The 26,936-nt window shown below is 39.3% G+C and overlaps 4 protein-coding genes across 24 annotated transcripts in view; 2 read left to right on the forward strand and 2 right to left on the reverse strand.

The window, feature by feature from the left end:
• LOC136249412 (proline--tRNA ligase-like) overlaps positions 1-6,356 on the forward strand; it is a 64,587-nt gene extending 58,231 nt beyond the window's left edge. The window contains exons 2-9 of one of the 15 annotated variants that reach the window (XR_010698198.1): positions 40-3,971; positions 4,027-4,086; positions 4,142-4,201; positions 4,257-4,316; positions 4,363-4,420; positions 4,478-4,726; positions 4,776-6,120; positions 6,173-6,356. Coding sequence is in view for 1 of the 15 variants with exons in the window: in XM_066041409.1 (XP_065897481.1) it covers positions 3,841-3,971; positions 4,027-4,086; positions 4,142-4,201; positions 4,257-4,316; positions 4,363-4,420; positions 5,939-5,986 (417 nt within the window). In the remaining 14 variants the exon portion in view is untranslated. The other 14 variants (XR_010698197.1, XR_010698203.1, XR_010698200.1 and 11 more) reach the window with 14 other exon arrangements.
• LOC136249404 (BRCA1-associated RING domain protein 1-like) lies at positions 916-26,741 on the reverse strand. Of its 4 annotated transcripts, none has more exons than XM_066041393.1 (13): positions 26,573-26,741; positions 25,028-25,084; positions 24,592-24,728; positions 23,858-24,355; positions 18,960-19,078; positions 18,831-18,911; positions 18,143-18,315; positions 17,976-18,090; positions 17,820-17,891; positions 17,677-17,740; positions 10,969-11,067; positions 1,479-1,609; positions 916-1,288 (listed from the first exon to the last, which is right to left on the reverse strand). In XM_066041393.1, exons 1-13 carry the CDS (start codon positions 26,713-26,715, stop codon positions 968-970), a joined length of 2,010 nt encoding a protein of 669 aa, XP_065897465.1. In that variant the 5' UTR covers positions 26,716-26,741; the 3' UTR covers positions 916-967. The 4 variants fall into 4 exon arrangements, 2 of the variants coding, with proteins under 2 accessions (XP_065897465.1, XP_065897466.1); XM_066041394.1 differs by lacking the exon at positions 26,573-26,741 and adding an exon at positions 26,483-26,550; XR_010698196.1 differs by lacking the exon at positions 916-1,288 and adding an exon at positions 10,831-10,920 and having other exon boundaries at positions 1,478-1,609.
• Positions 8,556-26,936, forward strand: part of LOC136249408 (cyclic AMP-dependent transcription factor ATF-1-like) — a 34,091-nt gene continuing 15,710 nt past the window's right edge. For 2 of the 4 annotated variants that reach the window (XM_066041401.1, XM_066041402.1), the window contains exon 1: positions 26,821-26,936. In XM_066041401.1, coding sequence (XP_065897473.1) covers positions 26,917-26,936 — 20 coding nt within the window. In that variant the 5' untranslated portion in view covers positions 26,821-26,916. Of the gene's footprint in view, positions 9,202-26,679 lie in introns of those variants that run through there. The other 2 variants (XM_066041403.1, XM_066041404.1) reach the window with 2 other exon arrangements.
• Positions 19,365-21,982, reverse strand: LOC136249405 (E3 SUMO-protein ligase ZBED1-like). Its single transcript, XM_066041396.1, has 2 exons — positions 20,811-21,982; positions 19,365-20,489 (listed from the first exon to the last, which is right to left on the reverse strand). Exons 1-2 carry the CDS (start codon positions 21,816-21,818, stop codon positions 19,581-19,583), a joined length of 1,917 nt encoding a protein of 638 aa, XP_065897468.1. The 5' UTR covers positions 21,819-21,982; the 3' UTR covers positions 19,365-19,580.

Genomic DNA, 26,936 nt, shown 5'->3' on the forward strand with positions numbered 1-26,936 from the left:
TCCTTTTGTGCACTTTTATTCTTGTTCCCCACTGTCCAGGTGCTACCAAATTCACAAAAGAAAACATCAAACATACAATGAATTGATTCAAAGAGTTTGCTTTTCACCATTTGACTCTGGCACCCTTGAGTGATTTGTTCAGTGCCAGCTGTCCAGCCAGTGCTGGTGGTAAGGGGAGTCCATTTAGCCCAGGGAAGGAAATTATGTTCCCTGCACTGTTATCAAACTAGTTAGTACATGACAAATTAATGAAGATTTGATTTAAGGAAAATGTGCCAACTGTTATGTATTGTCAAGTTTGAACATGACCATCCATTTTAATAATATATTACTTTGCCTTAAGCTGTCACATGTGCAACTATCACTACGATTGTGTTGTTGGACAGTGTATAAATCTTGGTTATAATTGTATTCAAGAGAAAGAAACTGGTCAATAAGCTTCCATTCATTAATTCTAGGTGGGCTTCGTTACTCAGTAGATTAGTAACATACAAAATTACTTTATATCAGATTTGTAACAGTAACTTCATTACTTAGGGAATGTGTTACATTTGTAAGTAGAGTAACTTGAGTCATATTACTAGTTTTTATAGCATATTTCATTATATTACTTGGTTACCACAAAAAGTAATGATATTGCATAACTTGTTACATAAGTATCGCATTACCCCCAACACTTTCAAAGAAATATTCACCAAGTTAGGCATTACAAGTGAAACCTCTCTAATCCAGACAGTTTGCATTTTTATAATACTACCAAAATCCTCACTAATCTGGTGACATTATCAGAATTTCCATTGATACAATAGTTGTCAATTTTGAGCACTAACAAACATCAAATTATAGAGGTTTTACTGTATCAGTTAATTCATGAGAAAAAAATTTCCCATTTTACATTACATTGACAAACCCCTATTATATAAGTCTGTATAAATACATTTGTATAAATTGAAAAGTAACAAGATATTTACAACTTCAACTCAAAATGAGACAGACAGTCTAATATCCATGAAGCTGGTACAATAGTTACATGTAGTTCGGTTGTTGTTGGAACACTCTTTGACCATGGATCATACACAATGAAGGTACTTGATAAACAATCCTTGCCTTTAAAATGATACGGCCACTCTACCACTGCTTGTATATCATCATTGTCTGACTTTGGTTCCCTGTTGAGTATCACACCGTTTGCCAACGTGACAAGGTAGGTCAGGTCTTCCTTTGAAGCCTTGGGTGGTATAAAAGTACCATAAAAATAAAATTGACAGCCATCAAAAATCCCTGGAGCCTACAAAAAACAGCAAAGTGAATGTGCATCAAGTATACGTACGTATGCACATACATGCATGCATACACAAAGTAAACATTTTGAGAGGAAAAATAGTTAGCTGATTTGAAAAAAGCCTACCATTCTTTGGTATAATTTGTTTTCAAAAGACATGGTCTGTGTGTGTGTGTGTACGTGTATCCATGCTTACTCCTTTGGCAAGATTTTCTCTGGACTTTCTAGGTGCTTCACTACATATACACTCTGTTGAAGTTGTACATCCTCTGACTTCATACAATGTCTCATCAGCCCATTCATTCTTAGACAAACTATCAGTGATCCCTGGGGTGGTGGGGAATAACACATCAGTGAGAACAGTATCAGGTGACATAGTGGTATGAAAAATTGCCCTCATACCCAAATGCATTGTACGTAAATGCATTGTACGTAAATGCTTCTTATGATTTTTTGCATGTTTTAGAATTTCTAATATTATACATACAAGCACACAATGCATTAATCATGTAGCCAAGGTGATGTACATCACTACAGGACTAGTGCTATCCATGTATCCACTTTTAAAAAGAGTTCAATGTGAGTCAACGTACGGCATGTGATTTACCACCAGTCCACCAGGAACACCTGATTTTCAACTTCAGACAGTGGGTTGTTGTACCTCTCAAAATAACAGTTACATGCAGCTGATTGCTGAGGCACCAAGTTTCTGTGAAAAAGTCAAAGGAGGAGGAACATTACATACATAAAGAGTTGAAGTATACGACAGATCAGATACGTAAACACTACTGCTCACATTTGATACACCAGTGCTTATAGGAAAGGTCCTGTACTTTAGGCTCGACCCTGACTGTGACTGAGTGACTTGCTGCCTTACACTGTTTAACAGCAATGAATGTTGGATGATGGGTACTAGAAAAAGGAGTAAAAGACCTTGTGCTAGATCTAGTAACAATGACGGTATTATAACCATCTTGATGCTTACTCCACTATGTGGATTTTTATGAACGTAGACGCTCAATCAACCAAGGAGGCTGCATATGAGACAAATGTACATGAAGATTTCTTGCAAATTTGAGTATAACAGTATTTAATTTATGCATGATATGTTGGTAGGTTTATTAGAAGAATGGACACAGGAGAGGCCAAACAATAACACTGCAGTAGAAAATTTAGCAACACCAAACTCTCTGGAGAGCTGAAGGAGGTGTTTGGTGCTGTGAAGAATGGCGACATCAACAAGTGGTCAAGAACATTACTACCTGTAATTGTTAGGTAGATTGTATAGTTTCAATGCAAAAATGATAAATTTTGTTTGATCAAATGGTTACCAACTACAACCAGTGGTTCTCACCAACATCGGAAAAGAGGAAGCAGATATATGATTTGCTGATAAAATTAAGTGGCATGTGATATCAACTGTAGCTAACTTTTGTATGTTGATTTTTTAAGCGTAACATTTTGAAAATAGGTCAATCTAAGAGAGCTAGCCTGCTGGTATTATAAATTCAGTGGCTATTGATGCTCACAATAATACAAACGTTATACTAGTCAAGTTTTTCTGGTAGTAAGTTCTGGATTGTGTAACATTCATGATGGCTTTCTTCACAAATGGTAATAACATTTTTAAGTTCCTTTACCTCGCTGGAGGAATTGGAAGTGCTGCCTTCTACTAGCACTTTGCTGAAACAGGCTGACCAACCGATACAATTTATAAAGCAAATACTACTGCTCAACCCCACCACATTTGTTACCAAAACAACCACAATACTCCAGATAAGGTATTGCGCTTTAGGCTCAACCCTACAACATAACACCCTGGTACTGCAGGAAGAGAAGGGTGAGCTCAATACCACTGATGTCTTCATCAAAAAATATGATGCCAACAAAACAGACACTCAACCAACCCATAAGAGGCTATGTATGAGGGATGAGTACAACAATCAGTTTGCTGGTTTGAGTAACAGTATTTGCAGGAGCATATAAGTACCACGTATGTTTATTAGAAGAATGGACATGGGAGAGGCCAAACAACAACACTGAGTAGAAAATTTAGTACTCAGTAGAACACCCAACTCAATGAAGAGCTGAAGGAGGTGTTTGGTGCAGTGGGGACCTAAACACTATCAGCAGGTTCATTAAGAAATATGGTGCAAGAACATTTGGAGATTTTAGTTACCTATTATTAGTATTTCTATAGCTTCAATGCAAAAATATTCAACTACATATGCAATTGAAATGCTTGCTAGCTATGGAAAGGACATCTTATATTGAAGAAACCTTAGGTATTATTGAATTTGGAGACCACAAGTGTGGCTGGAAAGATGTGAAAGGAGAATTTTCCAGTACAACTCGGCCACAGAAAAAAAGGGATACCATCAAAACCAAGATTCTCTGTGATTAAGCAAGTTTGCCAAAAAAAAAACAATTTTGATAAAATGGTTACTAACCATTTAACCTAAGTACAGCATTTAACTACAGCGGTTGGGAAAACACAACAGTGAAGTAGAAAATCAAACTCTCTGGAGAGCTGAAGGAGGTGTTTGGTGCAGTGAAGAATGGTGACATCAACAAGTTTGTCAAGAACATTGCTCCCTATAATTGTTAAATATAGTAAGTATTTCTATAGCTTAGAGCTGAAGGAGGTGTTTGGTGCTGTGAAGAATGGAGACATCAACACCATTAACAAGTTTGTCAAGAACATTGCTACCTATAATTGTTAAATATAGGAAGTATTTCTATAGCTTAGAGCTGAAGGAGGTGTTTGGTGCTGTGAAGAATGGAGACATCAACACCATTAACAAGTTTGTCAAGAACATTGCTACCTATAATTGTTAAATATAGTAAGTATTTCTATAGCTTAGAGCTGAAGGAGGTGTTTGGTGCTGTGAAGAATGGAGACATCAACACCATTAACAAGTTTGTCAAGAACATTGCTACCTATAATTGTTAAATATAGGAAGTATTTCTATAGCTTAGAGCTGAAGGAGGTGTTTGGTGCTGTGAAGAATGGAGACATCAACACCATTAACAAGTTTGTCAAGAACATTGTCCCTAAAGTAGAGTAAGCATTTCTATAGCTTCAATGCAAAAATGATGTGCAATTTTGTGATCAAATGGTTACCAACTACAACCAAAGTAAGTTTTGCAAATTTATCCCACACGACACCTAAAAGCTGAGATTTCCAACTGCAGATAAAGGACTGTTATACCTCTCAAAACAAGTTACAGATAGAGGTACCAGGTGTTATTGACGAGTCAATCCATGAAAGCCAACCCACTGGTATTGGAAGTTCAGTGGCTATTGATGCTCAAAATACGTTAGCACTTTGAAACCACAGTTGAAACAGTTTGACCAACTGATGCCCCCTAAGATGCAATTTAAATACTACTGCTCAACCCCACCAGATTTGTTACCAAAAAAACCGCAATACACCAGTTAAGGTATTACGCTTTAGGCTCAACCCTACAACATAACACCCTGGTACTGTAGGTTAAAGAAGGGTGACTTCAGTACTATTGATATCTTCATCAGAAAATATGGTGTCAACAACACAGACACTCAACCAATCCAGAATAGGCTATGTATGAGGGACAAGTGCAACAGATTCAACAATCAGCTTGTAACAGTATTTGCAGGAGCTTATAAGCACCACATATGTTTATTAGAAGAATGGACATGGGAGAGGCCAAACAACAACACTGAAGTAGAAAATTTAGTACTCAGTAGAACACCCAACTCAATGAAGAGCTGAAGGAGGTGTTTGGTGCAGTGGGGACCTAAATACTATCAGCAGGTTCATTAAGAAATATGGTGCAAGAACATTTGGAGATTTTAGTTACCTATAATTAGTATTTCTATAGCTTCAATGCAAAAATATTCAACTACATATGCAATTCAAATGCCTGCTAGCTATGGAAAGGACATCTTATATTGAAGAAACCTTAGGTATTATTGAATTTGGAGACCACAAGTGTGACTGGAAAGATGTGAAAGGAGAATTTTCCAGTACATCTCGGCCACAGAAAAAGGGATACCATCAAAACCAAGATTCCCTGTGATTATGCCAGTTTGCTAAACAAAAAATTTTGATAAAATGGTACTAACCATTTAACCTTAGTAACAAATTTATCCCATAGATGCACATAAGTACCTTTTAGCCAAAAATGACGGACAAAGACATAGAATCTACACAGAATCTAACTACAGTGTTGGTAATGTTGACCAATAACCACCTAGCTGCCAGAGATTAACCATGTACCCCTGCACCACTTGCACAATAAAAGGTGTTTAGAAGTCCCATGTTCCTCACGTGCACATCAAACCCTCATATATCTATGGCCCACATCAATCTAAATAACTTTCGACAATTTTCACCTTTGAACTGACTGACTGGTGGCATTCAGGTATCAGGCCAACCAGTCAACTGTTGTTCCTTCAGGGCATATGCATATGCCCAAATTTTTAAACAGCTATGACAGTGATTTTGCACAATACTGTCAAAAAACTAATCTTGTAAAACTCAAAGGAGTTGTATGTAGATAATACAGTGTAGTTTTCAGAGTACACATCAGTAACCTCAACAGAGTAGTAGTTAGCCAATTGGTAGCAGAAATGTTTACCCTATACACTTGTTTTTTCTTCTTTCTTTTCAGGAAAACAACTCAGGGTATGAGTACTCAGCCATTGGAGTAGAACCCTAGATAAACCTTGAGTGCCTTATAGAGTACAAAATCAGACTACAACTGTAATGACAACGAGGAGTGCCAATAGCTGAAAACTGTCACCTTAAAAAGACTTCCCAGCCTAGTAGTATCTGACCATGAAAATGATACTGGTAAGCATGGTACCATTCCCCTGTCAGTTGATAAGGACCACATTCAACACAGATGCTGCTGACTCATCACTACTTAAATGTACAAGGATGTAATGAAGTAGCTATACCAAACAACAAGGCATTTCACACCATTTCATTACTGGTGATAGCATAGGGTAGGTAACATGACTTTGCAATGTGCACAGTGTCAAACTAACTTGTTATCTAACACTATATAAGTAGTCAATGATTGTCAAGACATGTCATCGAAGAACTTGGCCGCCTCCCATGGGAAAAAATAAGTACTAATGATGGTTCAGAAAGAGTTATTTAGCAGCACAGCTGGTTGGACAAGTGATCCACAGTTCATGTCCAGTAAGTTTCATAACTGCTGCAGACTGGAGCTTCAATACTGGCTGTCTTCATAACCCACAAAGCAATGGAAGAAACTGTAGAGTGTAGGGTCAATGAAGACCACACACACAGCCTGGAATGGCAAATTCCTAGATGAGGACCAGCCTTGTAAAGCATTTTTCTTATTTTTCCCGGGGGTTACCAGCACCCCTTGCCACCACCCCCAGCACTAGATGGTAAAGTGCTGAACAAAAAGATTGAACTAATGTAAGGAAGCACTTGATCTTCAGATGTTGTGCCCCAATCACCACTGGGCTGCCACGAGCTCCATGCAAGCGTTTGATAGCTGACCGTAAAAAGAGAAGATAATGGAGCACTGCAGCACCAAGCTATAAGGATGTTCTTTCCTACATTAAAACAATCCTTTTGTTGATGACCACTCAACCCCCCCTAGCACTAGCATCTAATCAGGCCTCATCCTCAACATGGGCTGTTGCATACTGAAAGTTTTCACCAGATAGTAACTGCAATACAGGTTCTATGGTGCAACATCATTGCATACCTCAGACAGAACAGTCATGGTGAAGTCCCTAAGTTCATACCTTGATACTGTTAATAGTACAGAGAGCAACACATGATGGGATATCACAATTGAGATTCGGAGAAAGCCAATTACCTTCAAAGTGGACACAGAGGTTACAGCAGTGTTAACTTCAACCTGGAAGTCCTTGAACCTCAGCACACAACTGATGAAGCCAGACATTTACTTTTACAGACCAGATCGTTCTCAGTGAAGGTACTTGGTATGCTGCCAGTCTCACTCTGCTACAGAGACAACTCTTGTACACAGAATATTCATGTAATTGATGAACTCAAGAATAATCTTCTTGGACTACCAGCTATAAAAGAACTCAAATTGTTAGTGAATGTATGTATGTACAGTTCAAAAGAGTATAATGTTTCTTTGTTCGCTGGGCTGGGAACATTCATACAAGAATACAAAATCAAACTCAATCCAAATGCCTAGAAACATTCCACTACCACTGAGAGCAAAGGTACAAGCAGAGTTACGATGCATGCAGAGCCTGGGGGTTATATCACCAGTGGAAGCACCAACCCCTTGGTGTGCAGCAATGGTGGTTGTTCCCACAGATGGAGGAGCTGTACACATAGGTGTTGATTTAATGAAAGTGTATTAAGGGAAGTACATCCTATGCCCAAAGTGGACATGACATTAGCACAACTTTCTGGACCTAGCAAATTTGATGCCAATAGTGGGTTCTGGCAGATCTGAATCAAAGCTGTTGATTACCTCTATTACCCCCTTTGGGAGATTTTGTTTCAACAAGCTTCCATTTGGGATCTCCACTGCACCTGAAATATTTCAGCATAAAATGAATGAGGTCCTCTCGGATCTCCCAGGTGTACTCTGTCACATTGACGTTTATGGCAAGGACACAGAACACAACACCAGACTACATGCTACCCTTCAAAGGATCAAGACAGCTGGCATCACACTGAATGAAAACACATGTCACTTTACGGATAACATTCTTGGGTCATGTTATTGATCAAAATGGTATTTCACCCGATCCAGAAAAGACAACTGCCACACAAAAGATGTCTGTTCCCACATCAGTCACTGAACTTAGACAGTTCATGGGGATGGTGAATCAAATGAGCAAATTTTCTCCTAACACATTGCACAGATCTCCAAACCACTAAGAGAACTTTTGAGTTTCAAAGTGACATGGACAACTCTTCAGGATGATGCCTTTCACAAACTGAAGGAGGAAATTTCCACACACCGTGTCCTGGCCTTGTATGATGTAGAGCCATGGTCTGGGAGCTGTCTTGTTTCAGCAACAACAGCAACAAAACTTGTTACGTTTGCCTCATGGACTCTGTCAGAAACAGAGGCATTATGCCCAGATAGAAAAGAAGCCTTGGCATTGACATGGGCTGTGGAGAGGCTTTCAGAATACGTTCTGGGGAAATACATTATATTGGAAACTGACCACAAACCCTTGGTACCAATTTAGGAAGAAAGAGTCTAGACACACTGCCACCTCATGTCCTTAGATTCAGACTTCGAGTAATGAGGTTTCACTATACAATCCACCATGTACCATGTAAAACTCTCTATACAGCAAAAACATTGTCTAGAGTCCCTATTAATGAACTACCCAGTAATACAGCTTCCTGCTCACCAGAAGAAATTGAGAAATTTGTACAAGAAGTCACAGCCACATTGCCAGCGGGCCCATACCGTTGAACAGCTATTGGAATGCCCAGGCAGAAGACAGAATTTGTTCAAAGTTAGTCCAATATTGCAAGTCCAGATGGCCAGCACGAAACCAACTACCAAAAGAGATGAAAGAGTACTGGAGGTATCGAGGTGAGTTGACTTTGAGTGGTAACCTGTTGTTATTTCAGTCCAGAGTGGTGTCAACAGCAACGAGACAAATGACATTAGATAAGATCCATGAGGGGCATGAGTGAACACCAGGGCAGTGGTATTGCTCTGTAGTTAAGGAGAGCTTTATATGGGTCAGCAGAGTATTGGAATAACATTTCACAGTCCCCACTGCCCTTTCAGCCACTCTATTTGCTTGAGGGTAGTAGGGACTTGTGGTATGCCTGAAGCCATAAGCACGTGAGAATTCATGGATCTCCTCAAGCAAATTGTGGTCCATTATCTGATATCATCTCAGCCGGGATTCCAAACTGTGCAAAGATAGCCTTGAGGTGAGTAAGTATGCTAGCATATGTAGTGGAGTTTAGCTTCTGTATTTCTATAAATCAAGAATAGTCCACTAATAGATAAGTAGAACCATTTAGTTCTGCTGCTACACATTCCCATGGGTACGAGGGTTAAGGTGTGGTCAGCAGTGGCTCCTTAGCAGGTATCGTAGTTTTCTGACATGTGGGACATGCTTGCACAAACACTTCCGACTTTAAATGCTCCAAGCCATCACACTGAGCATGAAGCTCGCAATCGACATCACTGAATTCCTTGAGCCCAGCAGAACTGTTGATGGGGAGAAAGATAAGGATGGAGCTTCCTCAGATAACAAAGAACCTGACACCTAGATGGTTGCACACCAAAAACTTCAGAAATTTAGATGAGCAGTACAAGAGATCCCAGTATGACAAACGTCACAGAACAAGAACATTGCTGATGACCAGCCTGTATGAGTTGAGACAAGAAGACAGCACATTACAGGAACAGTTCTACAACACTCCAAGATCATGTTGTAGAACTCCTTCCGGTGAAGTGCGAAGGAATCACACCCATTTAAGATTAGAACTGATACTCCAGATATTCAGGGTGAAACTTCGGCTGATGAAAGATCCTCTACAGTCTCACAGACCAGTGACACACTCCCAAACTGGAACTGACATACACCCTCCAGACTGTCTGAGATTTTGACTTACAGGAGATGCTGAATTATTTTAATTACTGCAACTATACAATGTAGGGGGTGTGCATTGTTTAGAATAGGGTGTGCATTGTTTAGAAAAGAACAGTTGCTTACATGTTCAAGCGGGTTATACCACAGTAACCAACCATAACAAAGGTACAAATAGCCTAGGGTAAACCCATGTGAAGCACTTATCACACAAGGTCACGAGATGTTAATGACAACCTTCTCTGGTATATAGCTATTTCTACACTCCACTCACCAAGCTTTTCCATAGGGTGGTGACTGCTCTTCTGTAAACTGCATAGTGGTTTTCTTGGTCTGCTGGAACTCTTTGGCTGGTTTAGTAATTGTGTACATTTGTTGCTGTAGCAGGACATGGTAGTTCAGCTGGCAGCTCTATGACCTGTACTATAATTGGTTGTGCTGGAAAGTGCTTATATTGACATGTTCTGTGTGAGTAATTGTCTCAAGGTCACCTTGACAATGTGGTGGCAGTGACTCTAATCACTACCCCACAGGAATCCCTGAGCTTGACTTTCAACGCTACTTGTGGCGGGAGACATTGTCTTATCTTCTCTGCTGCCTTGTCCAGTCATGGTGATCAAATAGTTTGCTGTACTAGATGTCCAAAAGAATTTCTCTGTGGGAGACAATCCATCCCTTGTTGTTGGTGAATTTCAATATGGAAAATTTCAACCCATTCAACCTCAACACCTCAGTATCAATAAAAAGCATTCTAATGTGCGAACAAACTACGGTTCCCAGACTCTCCTTTCAGCCACCTGACACACTGTGTGGCTTTCCTAGCTAAACAACAAACACTACATCATGCATACTTTTCATGAATACGACAAAAGATCTTGATAACATTGATGGCAATTTCAAGCACAATGTTTGGTTGCACAATTACACGTAGCAATATGTCACAGGGCTATGACATGTGACCAACCTCTTCTGGCAATATACTATGCTGACTACTCAATCATCACAGAACGTCAAGGAATTTTTCAAGACAAAATACCGATGAAAGCCAAGGATGCTACTGAATTTATTTTCATACAAGTTATCTGAACATTTTACAACTTACAGTTATAACTGACAATCCACTTGGCAGCAGCTACAGCATATAAATACTTCAAAGTGCGGGGACAACATCCTTTATCCACTGGTGTAACCACATGTGTTACTGTTATAGAAACAACATAATATACAGATAATAACATAATATACAGATAATAAGTGATACAAGTATTAAATATAATATGTACTTCACATTCACACACAACATGCTTAGGGATTTCCAACTTAGTATTTCTATGAACGAACCTTCTTAGTTTACTTCTTGTTTGCATGAAGGCAATTCAGTGTCCTTTCAAATAAAACTTATTTCGAAAAATTCCATCCAGTAATTAGTGCAAAAAATAGATTATTTCCACATGGACATCTTCATTACATCATGGTGGTAATGATCCCAAGATTTCTTGGTGTGAACTTTTGAGTTACTGTATTTTTAGGGTTCCACCAATAAATTGGTATCAAATCAGAGCCGATATTGTATAGAAATCCTAACACTCATCAAGGAAAGCTAAATCCAAATGAAATATATAGAATAAGATGTTAAAAACCGGAATTACGTTTTGGATGAAAAACAGGGCACCAGTGAGCAGTTACATGAAAGGCTTAATTAACGAATACACTACACGTAGAACAGAAATCGTTGAACAGGAAAAAGCAAAAGTACTTGTACCTTGATAATGTGAAGTAGTGCTGTCTTGAGCTGTTGCATTATTAGACAGGTTAACCAGTCATCACTCAGGAACACTAACACTAGTAAGAACGTATTCAGAGTTGAAAGGTTTAGCACACCAAAGAGTTTTGTGAGAATGCTGATCTGACTTTAAGAAACGATGGCATCGGACATTATGGATCACTTCTAATATCTGCACTGTCATGGTGTGTACTTTTTAGAGAGTCATTAGTGTGTGCACGTGAGCTTACCTCGTGTTGGAGTGTCGCCCGTATTGCTGCTAGAGCAGCTTGTTTTGACGTCTGTAACAGAATTTGGGGGCTTGTCCGGGAGAGCCGAACAGGAACAGCCTTGTCACCGAAGTAGATTCGTCAACTGAATTCTTGTTGCGGTTGTTGGGTTAGCCCAGACCACCAGCCCTGAATTCTTTGGTACCGGGTTAATGGTACCCGTGAAGGTGACTTGTGTATCCAGGTTGATCTGTGTTGTTCTCTGTGTTTTTCTGTTCTTATAGAACATTCTTTGTAGTAAAAAGGACTGCTGTGTGGAGCGGGCGTTAATTGGAGTTTCACAAGAAGACGTTCATTCGTTTAGACACTTATCTGCAATGTCTTTTAACTTGTCAAGTTTTCTGGAGGAACCACACATTGAGGAATTCCATAAATTGAAGACAGAATTGTTGGAACTAGGTCAGCACTTCAAGCTGTCTGTGAACTCATCACAATCAAAGGGAGAAATCAGGAAGTTAGTTTTGGCATACTTAGTTGATGAAGAGATTTTGCCTGAGGAGTCTCTAGAGGGAACTGGTGTTAGTGATCAAGGTCTTGAACTGAAACAATTGGAATATCAAGAGAAGGACAAGGCCATGCAGTTGGAAGATGAAGGAGCTAGAAATAAGGGAAAAGGAGTTAGCTCTTGAATATAAAGCCAAAGAGTTGGAATTAATGGCTGCTAAGGGTCGCACAAGTGAGTCATCTGAGACTCCCTTTGATGTTGGTAAGCATGTGCGTTTTGTACCTACTTTTCAAGAGACTGAGGTTGATAAGTATTTTATGCATTTTGAAAAAATTGCCAGTAGTTTGAAATGGCAGGAGGATGTGTGGACTGTACTGTTGCAAAGTGTTTTTGTGGGAAAGGCACGTGAAATTTACTCAGCGTTGCCTGTGGAGCAGAGCTCCAAGTATCAGGTGGTCAAGGAGGCAGTACTTAAAGCATATGAGTTGGTACCAGAAGCATACCGACAAAAGTTTTGTACCAGTGTCAAGGAAGAGAAGCAAACATATGTTGAGTTTGCCCGTAGCAAGGAGAGGCTTTTTGACAGATGGTGCACATCTCAGAATGTTAATGGAGATTTTATGAAATTGCGAGAAATGTTTTTAATTGAGGAGTTTAAGAGTTGCCTGCCACCAGAAGTGAAAACATATCTGGATGAACAGAAAGTGGACACACTTCAGAGAGCAGCTACCCTTGCAGATGACTACACCCTCACTCATCGTAAAGCGTTTTTAGGATCAGATAACACACAGAAGGGTACAAATAGGTCTGGATGAAATGAGAATTCGTTGTCACCAGCACGGTACAACCTCCGAAGCCATGACAACAGTGAATCATCAAGGCGATAGTCTGGCCCTACATGCTACTATTGCAAGAAGAAAGGCCATGTCATGTCTGAGTTTGAGAAAAGGGAAAAGAACAAAAGCAAGACTGACATGGTTGCAGTGAAGACTCGGAGCAGTAGTAGTGATGGTTTGTCTTGTGTAGAAAGCTCTGGAATGAACCCTCAGTAGATGATGAGATCACTTGGTTGGAGGCAGACCATCAACACATTCTTGGGAAAATATATTTCCAGTGGTTATATAATTACATTTTAATCTCAGGAGTGGTGAAAGCATCTAGAAGGACTTTCAAAATCTGATTGCCCAGCTTTGCATGTTCTCAAACTAGTTGAGGAGATTCAGCAACAGATTAAGAACCTTGGCTTTACTTCAGAGCAGAGAAATGTTTGAATTTTGGAGATTGCATGGTTACTGGAAGCAAGCAGAGTGGAGGCTCTCCCCACAAACATGGGCATCAAGATTTAAACCTGGAAGAATCAGATCGAATTAGCAAAGTCACTGGAAAGAACTATCAGAAAAGATTAATACTTCCATGTTTATACTGTCACAACAATATCCAGGACAAAGACCAAAACAATCCCTGTGCCACCTTGTCGAGAGGGTGCCCCTCCAAAGTACAGTGGCAAGAGCCAGCACACCCCAAGCCATATCAATACCCCAAGCCATATCAATAACAGCCACAAGTACCAGAAAAGAACAGACCAAACAATGGCAACAAAAGAACAGTTGACTCACACCCACACAATTTTAAGCAATTTTGTTTCCTCTATCCCTTGTATACCTTGTCTACCTATGGCAGGTCGGCTATCCCATTGTATTTACTATAGGTGCAGCATAGCAACCAGTCAATAGGTTCTGCAGGTGGTGAGCAGTTACAACTGTTATCGTCAGAAGTCACCACCTTCGTCCTCAGACTAGCAACACAGATCTAGAGGAAGAGGAGATCCAGCAGAAGGGGAAGTATTACCCAACTGCCATGACCAATTTCTCAGTCATGTGATTCTGGAGCTAGAAAGATGGCTCATTCAGACCAGTAATCAATTTGAGGCCACTATTCAGTCTCTCAAGTTTTCTGTAAGAATTGAAGATACTAGAAGACAACACAGGTGACAACAGCATACAAAATGGTTGGGCTGGTGTGATAATACCACCCACAGCAGGTAGTGAGTAACAATTTGAGATAACACTATCAAATACAAGTGAGCTGCATTCTAATGGTACTTGCTGCAATGTTGGATAGAATGTACATATGATGCATTTCCTGTTTGCATTCTGGGGATGTTAGTGGTACGACAACAAAGGCACAGCACCAATTTATTGTCACACTGCTGGCCTAAAGGGGAAACCAGCCAATGGGAAATCAGCTACAGAGAGAAATCTTTAATCGAAAGAGTTAATTTGTATTTTGCAGTTAATGAAATTGCGGGCGAAAAGAAAGTAGCTGTTTTCCTGAGTGCCATCAGTCCCAAAACCTGAAAAACTTCCTAGCCACAAACTTACCCCAGGAGCAACTGAGACTCTACAGGTACATTACGAACCCAAGCCCCTAGTAATAGCAGAATGCTTCAAGTTCCACTGATGCTTGCAGCCACCTGTCGAGTCAGTGAAAGAATTTGCTGCTGAGTTAAGATGCCTGATGATCCACTGTGAGTTTGGCAATTACCTTGATGATGCTCTCCGCAATCACTTTGTGTGCAGCCTAAGCAGTGAGCCTACAGAACAGTTGCTAACAGAGAAGATGTTGGAAGTTTGCTGCTGCCATTCAAGTAGCCTACAGTATGGAAACGGCAGCCCAGGACGCCAGACAGATGCAACAAGACTCACAATCTCCTAAAGATATTTAATGTGTCAGAAAGACAAGCTATGGGCAATTGTCAAAGCGATTGGCCCAGTGTTGTTTCAAGTAAAAGTGCCAGATGGTTGAGTTATAACATGTCACCAAGACCAGTTAAGACATTTCATTATACTGATGATTGCTCTGAAACAGACCATCCTTTACTTACAGATGATGATGTATCCATGATGAGCAACCCAGCATAGTGGCTGATATTGTTCCACAAACTGTAATGGATTCAACAACTGATGAAAGTTTGCTAAACTGACACCAGGAGTACTGCTCAGGAGCAAAGGTATCCTACCAGAGAGCGACAACCTCCAGCTATGTACAGAGATGATCAAACTAAGGCTGGGGAGCAGTCTGCTGGACCAGAGGACTGTGGTCACAAGTACAATGTTGGAACCACATCAACTATCTGAAACTGTTTAACTACCACATTTGCAATGAAGGCATTCACAAAGGGATATCATCCACCTGAAGATGAACAATCTTTATCACCAGCTAGGGACATCCAGTTGTATGACATATGAGGACTACCAGGACAATTCAGTCCTCAGAGTGACACCTATATCAGGAAACATTTTGCCAGATAGTGGAAATGAAATGTGGGGCTATTTGCAACATACCCAGTCGTCAGTCGGAGGCCAGAACCTGGACTCCAAGGACATGTTATCAGGGTACACATTCTTACCGTCTGCTTGATTGGTAGATGCCAGAATAAAATGTTTCTATTGCTGATAGCTACAGTGTACAGGTCTCAACTAGGGCTCAAACGAATATTCGAATACCATTTCTGGTATTCGAATATTCATTTCAAAGGAAATATATAACATCAGTGTGTAGATGACATAAGTGATCAAATCATGTTGATTCTGAATTGTATTAAAGAGACATCTTGTACAACAGGATTATTGATATCCTCGTCCATATACCAATGCTGAAAAAGAATATTCGAATATTCGGTAGTTGTGAATAAAGAATATTCAAATAGTAAAAACCACTATTCGTTTGAGCCCTAGTCTCAACCATGGTATCCAGCTCTACTAGAACTACTGGTGGATTATCACCTAACGTTACCAGGATTAAGTTATGAAGCTGAATCTTTTAATCAGCATGAGTATTTATTAAAAAGAATTAAATTTTAGTAGTTGGAAATCCCTAATACTACATATATATACACAGAAAAATTTGGGATTTTCAACTGGAGTAGGTACCATAGCACACCGACAAAAAGTACTGAAACAAGTTGTAGTGCACGATATTAAATCACAGTAAAACAATAAGAAATGTTATATCCCTACTGTGCATTTCCATTGGTATCTCGAGCACAGTAGGGATATAACACTTCTTATTGTTTTACTGTGATTTAATATCGTGCACTACTCCAGCTTGTTTCAGTACTTTTTATCGATGTGCTATGGTCCCTACTCTAGTTGAAAATTCCAAATTTTTCCCTGTACTTGTTTGTTAACTTTTTTTTGTAAATAATTACTATGACTGGTGACCCCATGCAAAGCGCATCTGAAATAGTCCCGCACGCCCCAGCTATATCAATTATCGTCTGAAAAGTGAAGTATCTACTATGCTTCATTGTCAGCTATGTTCAACCCGTTACACAGCATTTCGGATCAAGAACTGTTTGAAAAGCACCTCTGCAATCCACGCATACCAAAAGAAAGAAATGGTACCGCACCCCCAGCTATCAATTATTGTCTGAAAAGTAAATCCATTACACTTTGTTGTCAGCTATGTTCAACCCATTACACAGCAGTATGAATCAAGAACTGTTCAAAAAGCATCTTTGCAATCAAAATAACCACTATGAAAAGTACGGACAATTTCCGTTAATACGGAGGGAAGCCATCATGTGCTACCGCCAAATTGACACTTTTTGCTGTCAGCAAAGATGAATGGGACACAAAGGAGGACACTGGTAAGTTCACGAAGAATGCATTGTACGTACTGCGGTTAGTGTTGCACCGATAATCGGTTCAATAATCAGTATCGGGCCGATATTGGCTACTAGCCGATTAATCTGTTTTGATGAAATCAAAGCCGATACTGCGCTGTGTAGTATAATGATGTGGGGGAAGCTAGATATAAGTTATTTGGCATTTTAATTAAGTTATGTGTTGATGGTGTAGTGGTGACTACAAGCCATGCCCATAATAAACTATCAGTGTTTTCCAACAGTAAACTGAGGTTTTAGTATACCAGCCACTTGTCTCAGCTGTATAGCAGTAGTAAAATGTACTTATTAAAACCAGTTTACCATGAGTAACTTTTACTTGTGGTATACATCTAACTTTACATTTTAGCCTAGAATAAGCTTAGTTTTGCCTAACCAATAGTGCCTCATTGTCGTTAGGGAAAATTGAGGCTGGTTTCTGGGTGATGTTATTTTGTGGACCACATCTACTCCTTTGTGGTCCCTAACTATCATACTGTATGATTATGTGCGCACAGTGTGAAATGAGCTGAGAGCTGTTACATCAAATGTATGCACGATATGATGATGGTTGGCATTATTAAGAATATACCACAATACACAAGCACAGACTAACAGTCACACAAAAATAGAGGATAGATACTTACCATCAGTAGTGAATGTATCACAGATTTTTGCATTGAATTTCTTGGAAGCATGAACAAATTGGGCCTATAGAGAAACACATTTCTAGAATAAGTAATTAACTGCATGGGTATATGGCAACACCTGTGATATGTGGTCTATTTACCTTCTGAGAAACTTTCAAACTAGTTCCCAACAAAACAACTTTCAATGGACCACCATTGAGGATAGGAGAAGCCTACAGGTAAAAATATATTATAGTACATCAAATGGAATGGATAATCAACACAACAATCATACAAACTGTATCCATACACCTTACATGTGGAGACTTCAGCAATGCTTGAGGAAGCAGTTCAGCATCACCAGACAAGTTAAGAGCTCTCTTTATTGCCAAGCTATCAGTAAGATCTTCAGCTACCTTGCCATATTTGTTACTAAATGTGTACGACAAAATGTAACCATCTACAGTTAGGTTATACAACGTACCGAATACTGGGGTCAGCCCCTTTATTAACTAATAACTTTACAATGTCCACGTGTCCATTCACCACAGCATCATGAAGTGGGGTACAGTTAGCATATCCTGGAATATTAACTAGTGCTCCATTTGATAACAGCAGCTCAACAATGGCGCGATGTCCATGATTACAAGCTTCATGCTGCATCAAACATTACATTTAGAAGTTTGGACAATGTGCCATATACCATATAGTGGGCTATATCACAAGGATGCTTTCATTCTTGCACATGAGCACTAATTAGAACAATAAGGTCGTGTGAAAATTTTAGACCACAAAGTGTCACATGACTTTAGAGACATTGCCAGCCTGGGTAGAATGGACTCTACTCTCTGTCTTTGAGAATACGTATACGCTCTGCTGTTTGACTTACTTATTCTAGTGTTTGAGTTATTGTCAATACAGCCATTAAAACAAAGAACAACATATTCTGTTTTCTCTAGTAATATGTCCCTTCTGCATCTCAGTGATCCTTTCCATTTTTTTAAAAACATATTTGTCAGCAAGAAAAACCACTATATGGTATGTACATACATAAGTGCACATTGATGGTGACCAATAAATATACAGCCTGTAAGTGCTATTAGGCTTTATTAGCAATAGATTAAAAACCTAGAAGGGCAGCCTTTAGAAACATTAATACCATGATGTCTTACTAATGGTGTCCATCCTGCGTAATCCTTCACATTAGGATCTTCACCATTTTGTAAATGTTGATCAATGCCTGCAATATCACCCTGTAGTAAATGTTAAGAGGTATACATTACTCTAAGGCATGACTTTACCTTGATTGCTAACAAGTGCAGTATTGTTTCCCCTTTATGATTCACTCTCTTTGAAGTCTTCAACTTTTTTACAATACGAGAAGCTTCCACTTCCATTAATCGCTCATTCTCATTACAATCTTGACATAGTAAACAATATCCACAAATTCACATAAATGGATATACAGTTGTAAAGGTCACCTGGCCAACTTAAAAAACTTCCTAAGCAAAGAAATTATACACTATTATAGTATGTTCACGTTGAGCTGAACCCTGAAAAACAGCTAAAAATTAAAAGTGGATTTTTTCTCAACAGAGTTAACATTTCAGCTAACCAGATGATTATTAGTAACAGCAAAGGTGTCAACAACAGACACGTATGGTTTGGCTCCATTACAAGTTCAGCAAAGGGCTGTAATGTAGAGCTGGGCGGTACACAAATTTTTAAGTCGGTACGGTATTTTATAAAATATCACGGTATAAATAGCTATCTCGGTATTTTGTCAACACATAGTCACATACAAACATCCTCATACAAGTATAGTAATAAGTCATGTTTAGTTATCTCAAGTGTAACAACAAACAGTATACTAGGATCAATTATATGTAATTGCTTTTACTGTAGACTGACTGTCACTTCTTCTATAAGTTTTTAGCTAAAAATGTCAGCATGTTGACCTTAGCTGGTTTTAGACATGTACGTTTATGTGTAACAATATTCCCAGATGTGCTAAATGTGCGTTCTGAAGCACTGCTTGATGCACATATACACAGGAACTTCTTAGCCATCAACGCTAAAACTGGAAACATCTGTTGATTACCCTTCCACCAAAGAAGTGGACTGTCATCAATGTCAAGCTGAGGGGTTTGGAGATACTTCTCCAGTTCACGGGAAATCCTTTCCTTTGGGCTTAGACTAGAATCTTCATTTCCTGAGGACACTAAATCTTTCGGTCTGCTTTTATTTAACAACTCAGATAACTTCCTTCGCTTAGCAGGAGGATCATTTTCACTTGTTTGGTCAATGTCAGTGACTTCACCAGAATCTTCTTGTGACTGTGGCTTCAGCAAGGCACAAACTTCCTCTTCATTTAGTGCTTCATCCGTTATCCTCTCTTTCACACTTGCCACGTTACTTGCACTCATGTAATCAGCTTTGAAACGAGGATCCAGCGTTGTAGCCACGTCTAGTAGCATATTGATTTCATTGTTGTCACAGTACTTTTCTGTGAGGGATGACTTGATTCTTTCCTTAATATCTTTTGTTAGTGTAGTATCATTATCCTTTACAGCCAAAGCTTCAGTGTTAAGGTGATGTAAGAGTGGTTTAATGTATGACACTGTGACGTAGTCTTCCCCAGAGACGCTGTCTGTTAGGTCTGCAAGTGGAGTAAGAGCTTTGTTTACCGACTCCAAAACTTCAATATCTTGCCATGTGGCAATCAGGTGAGCAGTTTTACGGTCGTTGCTGAGAACTTGACGTACTGCCTTTTCTTGTTCCAAAACCCGCCCAACCATTGCTTGCATTGATCCCCATCTTGTTGCACAGGACTAGTGGAACAAGTACTAACATTACCACATACACCTATTACACTGTTAAGCACAATGGATTTGTAAACCAGGCATGTTACACATGTAATCAAATACCAGTGTATGTATCCTTTTACAAGTAAAACCAACCACTCCCAAAAGTCCTAATGAAACCACACCACATTGTCACATTGTCACATGACTCACATGCTTGGTTTACAAAATGTCATAACATATGTGTAGACTATATTTGTGTGTCATAGTATTGTTAACATGTAATAATGTACCTATTTACAATTGTAATCAATTTATTTTATTAAATGTATGCACTGTATATATTACCGTAATCAGTGAATGCTGCGGAAGCTCCATCTCTGATTGCACTCTAGATAGCTCACTTTTCTTCTTCCAACTATAGGAAAAAGCGGACACTATTTTCTTACACACACCCACAGCTCGACTCAGTCTTGGATCATCCTTTAAAGCATTGGTTACTGAAAGATGCAAATTGTGTCCAAAACAAGCCAATCTGGTCATCTCTAGCCTTTCAGCAGCACTAATAATATTACTTCCGCTATCTGTAGTCAGACAAACTTGGTGTGCTTCTGGAAGGCCCCAAGCCTCCAGTGTTACTTGGATAGCCTCAGCTATGTTCTCACCAGTATGTTGTTCTGGCATAAACATGGTTTGTAAACAACGACTGCGCAGCTCCCAGTTTCGATTGATGAAGTGAACAGTGTAACTAATGTATGGCTCACTTGTAGCACTTGACCATAAATCTGTGGTAGCAGCAAAGTATCCTGCCTCTTTCACCTCTTCTAATTCCTTGTTTACTGCTTCCCTTGTCTTGGCATACAGTGCTGGCAGTGCAGTTTGGGAGAAATATTTTCGGCTAGGCAACTCGTACTTCGAATCAAACCGCTCCAGTAACGCTCTGAATCCTTCCTTCTCTACCGTATGAATCGGCATCATGTCTTTTGCAATGCAGTACGACACACTGTCGGTTAATTCTTGCCATCTTTTACTACCACGACCATATATCGCTGCCGACTGGTCAACAACTTTCAGTTTTGCCTGTCCTTGAGATCTTTTCGAACTTTTATCCTTCGCCTTTTTCTTCTCCTGCGCTTCTATCAGCTCTGCATACTGCTTCGGGTGGTGCCTCTTGAGATGCGTTAACAGATTAGAGGTGTTCCCGCCTTTTGCTAATACTGGCTTCTTCGTACATCCGCTCGTGACACGACAAATGGCCTTTTCAGAATTAATCGGCTTCCCATCTTCACCCGCTTTAAACCCAAAATAATTCCACACTAATGACGTCGAGTTTTCCTTCGAAACCAGTTCACACATTCTGAAAACAAGGGCGAGAACAATGGCGCATAATCACTCACGTGTCGAAACGTACACCGGTATTTTACGGTATACCGGTTTCTCGGTATTAAAATTATAGCTCGATATCGATACCGGTACAAGTAAAATACCGTATTATCGATTAAATACCGGTATACCGCCCAGCTCTACTGTAATGGACACTGTACTTATATGGCTTCCTCCATAGGAAATGTATTGTGAAAATTTTGATTGGCTGTAAATATTCTGTCAAACATTTGAACAAAACGATTTTGAAATATTTTTAGCGGGTCAAGCAGTACTACAAATGTGCCAAATTTCTAGATCGTGTGTAATTGCATCCATGAGTTATTAATCGTTTTTGAGGATTCAGCTCAGCGTGAACATACTATACACGTGTCTAAAGCAACCATCCACCTATTAGACCAACAATTTTGGCCCAACCAGCTTAGATACATAGATTCCATTATACAATGAAATTTCACTTAGCACCTCTTAACCCTTAAACCTGTAGAGAACTTTTCGGAAATACGCATTTACACAATATGGGCACACATGGCGACACTAGGTGGGGTAACTTTATTCTTATAGTCTACAAATACACATAGATTAAAAGTGTGTTCACAGGGCTAAGGTTAAATGAACACTGTAACTACAGTGGCTTACTTGATGAGTCACGTTTCTGTGTTTCAAAATTCTTGCTACATGTTTTCTTTCGATTGTGGGTTTACTCACGTGAGTCATATATGGCCTGATAAAAATTTCACAACAAATCAAATGAAGTTGTTGCAAGGTGATAGGAGCAACTACCATCAAATTATCAACCATTTTATAAAGGTATGTAAAGGGTTTGCATGTTTCTTTACCAAAAAGTTATTTTCACGGCTAGTTTTGGCCTCACCATTTAGCATTAGGGTAAAACCCTAAGTATCAATTTTAATCCTTGTTACATCACCAGTAGAATGATGTAAATTGCATAGCCATAAGTTGGATGCTTCGATTGTTACAGCGCTTTGTGCAAGGCATGCGTATTTATTACGCCCAGTTTTCTGGATTATGCGGGTTTAAGGTTACGGTATAGTCACGGGCAATCATTCAAAATTTTGAATGCCTATCGATTCTTTTTGAGAAGCCCATAAAATCAGTCTAGCAGCGTAAAAAGTTTTAAATGAAGCTGAAGCCCTTCATATTTAATGTTTTTATGTAGCTACAGTGTAGTTTGAGGCAGGTGGAACACTACAATTTGTTGTAGTAACACAAGTAAGCCATCCCATACATCGCTCAGCTCCAGCTGTCACTACCATGTTTTTCCGCCATATACAGCAAAAGCTGTAGGCTCTATTGGCATTTCTGGGGCATAGTGACACTGTATATTAGGTCCTGTGGAAGCGTTTTTGGCGTGTTTCTTCCCAGTGACTCAGATACAAGCCTTCAAAGAGCTTGTTTCACTCGAAAAAACTACTAAAAGTTCAATAAAACGTCTGTACAACCAGTAACTTGAAAAATCGCTTCCACAGGACCTAGATATTTTAGTTGTTTAGCCATTTGTGTTGAAATTATAAGGATTCAGTAATCTGTTAGTCTGGGTTTTGGCTCTATTGTGTACCACACACCCAAGAACAGTCGTTGTTCTGTAGTAAAAACAAACAAGCACAATTAGTTGTATTGCTAACACAACACAGTTGCTGAAATTATTTATCCCTGCTTGGTCTAAAGCAGGTTTTGTAATTTGTTTCGCCCACGCATTTAAAACTATTCCGTAACCTTAAGGGTTAATAATGACCACCTTGCCACTGCTAATAGGTCCCAAAGGTGTACTTCATGACCTCATTACTAATACCATCATATATTTTTTTTATGAGGTTTAATTGGTCCCTAGTAACCATGTTATGTTGTATGAACGTGTACAAACAATAGCCATGCAATATGTAGAATAACTGGGATTGAAATTGGCATACCCTTAGCTTGTTCACTAAGGCATTATAGATATATAGATACATAAGTCAATAGCAAGGTACACGTAGTATACACCAACCCACCTCTTCTGGTGTCATGAGATACACTTGCCTGTTGGGTGACCAGGCTACTGGTCGGTAATGTTCTTTTAAAACTTCGAGTTTTTGTAAAAATTGGAGAAAATGGAGAGTCGGAGCTTCTCTCTTTCAGAGCACGGTGAGTATTAAGTGTACTACTTGCCAAGACCCGTCTCCTTTTCGTTTTCGGTTGACTTATTTCATCCCTGATTCCAGTCATTTCTTCAGCTACAATACTTCTTAATTCCCACTTCTTTGTAGCTACTTGTCCACTATTATTACCATCACTACTTTCACTCTTCACCACTACGGTATTTGGTTTTTTGATTTCAGCATCAGTACTGGAAGATTTCAACTTTTTACTAAATTGACACAATATTGATTGTTCTTTTCCACCAGTTGAAACAGCATCATGAGAAACAACTATAGGTGTAGTGCTTTCTTTCTTGATACTGTTAGGTTCTGCAGAAATTGAAACTCTTTGTTTAGTTTCCAATTCTAAATCTGAAACAAAATTCACTACTATTACAGACTCTTGTTATCGTGAACAAACATGCTTACATAGAGTGATGGATACTGTATATTGTAAGCTACCAGGGATTTCAGTTCTGTTAGAAAACAAGTGGTTTGCATAATGATGTAATCACATACATTACACAAACAGCACAATTTTCAAACGGAGCTGTTCCAGTAAGCATAAGAAACATCTACACATGAGCATACCATCATAAGTATGTTACCTTCAGCTATTAAACATTTCATGTGCTGCACCAATGATACTACATTAGACAGTTGACAATTGGGCTGCAGATCCTTTGACCATATTGGAATGTTACATACTGGGCACATGGTCCCACAGTCAGTACTGATACATCCACTGTAATAAAATAATAACTTATGTCACCATTTAAGCAACTCAGCGTGTCAACAAGACATGGAAACAGTAGTGAGGTAAAATAATATACAGGATTTTTTTTTACAACTGTTTCAGAGTAGTAGCAATAGACACATAACATATTAACAAAATATAATAGCGACGAAATTGACTGCTTCTGTTATACCACAATAGTGAGCAAATGATTAGGAGTGACATAGGTTCTTCATTGGCGGCATTATAACCAGCCTGCCATAATCAGAATAATGTACATTAAAATATTTTACGTTATCTCAACTTACTTGCAAAAGTGATGAGAGCAAGTGGTATACGTGTAAGGATTACTTAGCAACTTGTTGCTACATAATAAAATGCACAATAATAATGCAAACACTACAAATATTATTGTTGGTGTACTACCTATGTATGTTCTAGAGACACCCACATAAGGTTAGATAAGTGAACGGAGAAGCTGAGTATTCTATCATAATAAATACTAGGGCTGAAACAATCATGGTTTTTTACTATTCAAGTACTCTCTCTAGAGTTAACGATTGAGTACTCACGAATACTAGCTATTTGTAGTCATACCCATTTGACAAGTTTTGTACCAACCTAAAACAAATTACAGCTTTTCAAGTAACAACAATGATACACACACTGTATTACCAAGAGTTAATTATAAGAGAGGAGAGTGTCTAACGCTGTATAGTCCTGTAACAGATGATTGCGCAGAAGTTAAATGGCTTCTTTTCCGCGTAATGTACAGACTGGCTAGTATATTTTCACATTTAACCACAAAGGCTATCCCAGACATATAAGGGCATGCGTTCAACTCGATGTTCAAGTTCACCACGAAGAGCATTGCTCTGTTGCGTAAAGAAGTGTGGCTGTTAACCTCGAAGATAACTCTGGGGGAGAGCGTCTGAGAAACCAATAAACACTGAACCAAAGGCGGAGTATCGCTTCGAATTTTCACTGCGTCGCCATGTTACCCTACCTTTGAGCATTCTTCAGTACTGTTCCCTGTACATACAGCTCAGTCTTTAGTTCAGTCTTCGAATATTCTTGAGGATTCATCACGGTGCGGCTAAACTAATGGCGGTAAGGAAACGAACAAATACTAGAAGCCTATACGTTACACAGAAAGGAAGCCGTTCAACTTCTGCGCAATCATCCATTACAGGACTATACAGCGTTAGACACTCTCCTCTCTTATTATTAACTCTTGGTATTACAGTACTGATGTCAGTGTCCCTGACAAAAAAAACATGCTAATCGAAACTCTATAGCCTTCAGTGTGTCACTCCCTGATGACAAATACATCATGTGAGCTGGGTCACGTGATCTTAACGAGTACTCGAGTACCAATTTTACTATCCGAGCACCAAATCCTTAACGAGTACTCTCCGAGTATTAGTATTTGTTTCAGCCCTAATAAATACATGAAGCTCTTAATACAGGGGATAGAAAAAATGACTTCAGAAACCACAGTGACATGAACCCTTGACTGCATACAGTATGCAAGTGCCAAAGGAATCATAAAGCCAGTATCTGTGATCCCATCTGCATTCAACCTGTCCACTGGAGGATACACAACATGTATTACAAGACTAGGTGTGACCACTGCATTCATCGCAGTTTGCCTAAAAAAAACATGGTGTACAGTATAAACTGTCTGAATACATACCAAAAGAATAAGGGATGTAAAAGCTACGCTAGCGCCAATACATAACACACTAATCACATCCAAATACCCAATACTCTTCCGTGCTCTCGATTCTGTGAACCACTATTCCATTTTGGTGCGTGAACGTATTAGAATACACAAGAAATTGGCTACTTACCATACTGAACAAAGTAGCAAGCTCTCCATGCGACGAAGGGCCAGGGTTGTATTGTGCCATTTCTTAGCATCACTTTGTACAGACTTTGAGTCGAGAGCAGAACGTTCATTTGCTTTCGGTGGTAATTCTAAACAAAGAGCCATTTTTCCGCGCCTTTATTTAGAGCATGCGCATTTGGTTTTGTGGTTCTGACGCATTGTGTACGGTGGATCATAGTGACGAAGAAGTTGAGACGTCAAAAGAAGTCACATTAGGTAGGTATTTACAATAAAACTGCTAACTACATTGGGGGTGATTTTTACCTTACATTAAGCTAGCATTTTAGTAGCAGTTTACCTCGAGTTATGTTTGAAATACTGGGAAG

This window comes from Dysidea avara, chromosome 3 (genome assembly GCF_963678975.1).
Source record: "Dysidea avara chromosome 3, odDysAvar1.4, whole genome shotgun sequence".
NCBI classification, from domain to species: domain Eukaryota; kingdom Metazoa; phylum Porifera; class Demospongiae; order Dictyoceratida; family Dysideidae; genus Dysidea; species Dysidea avara.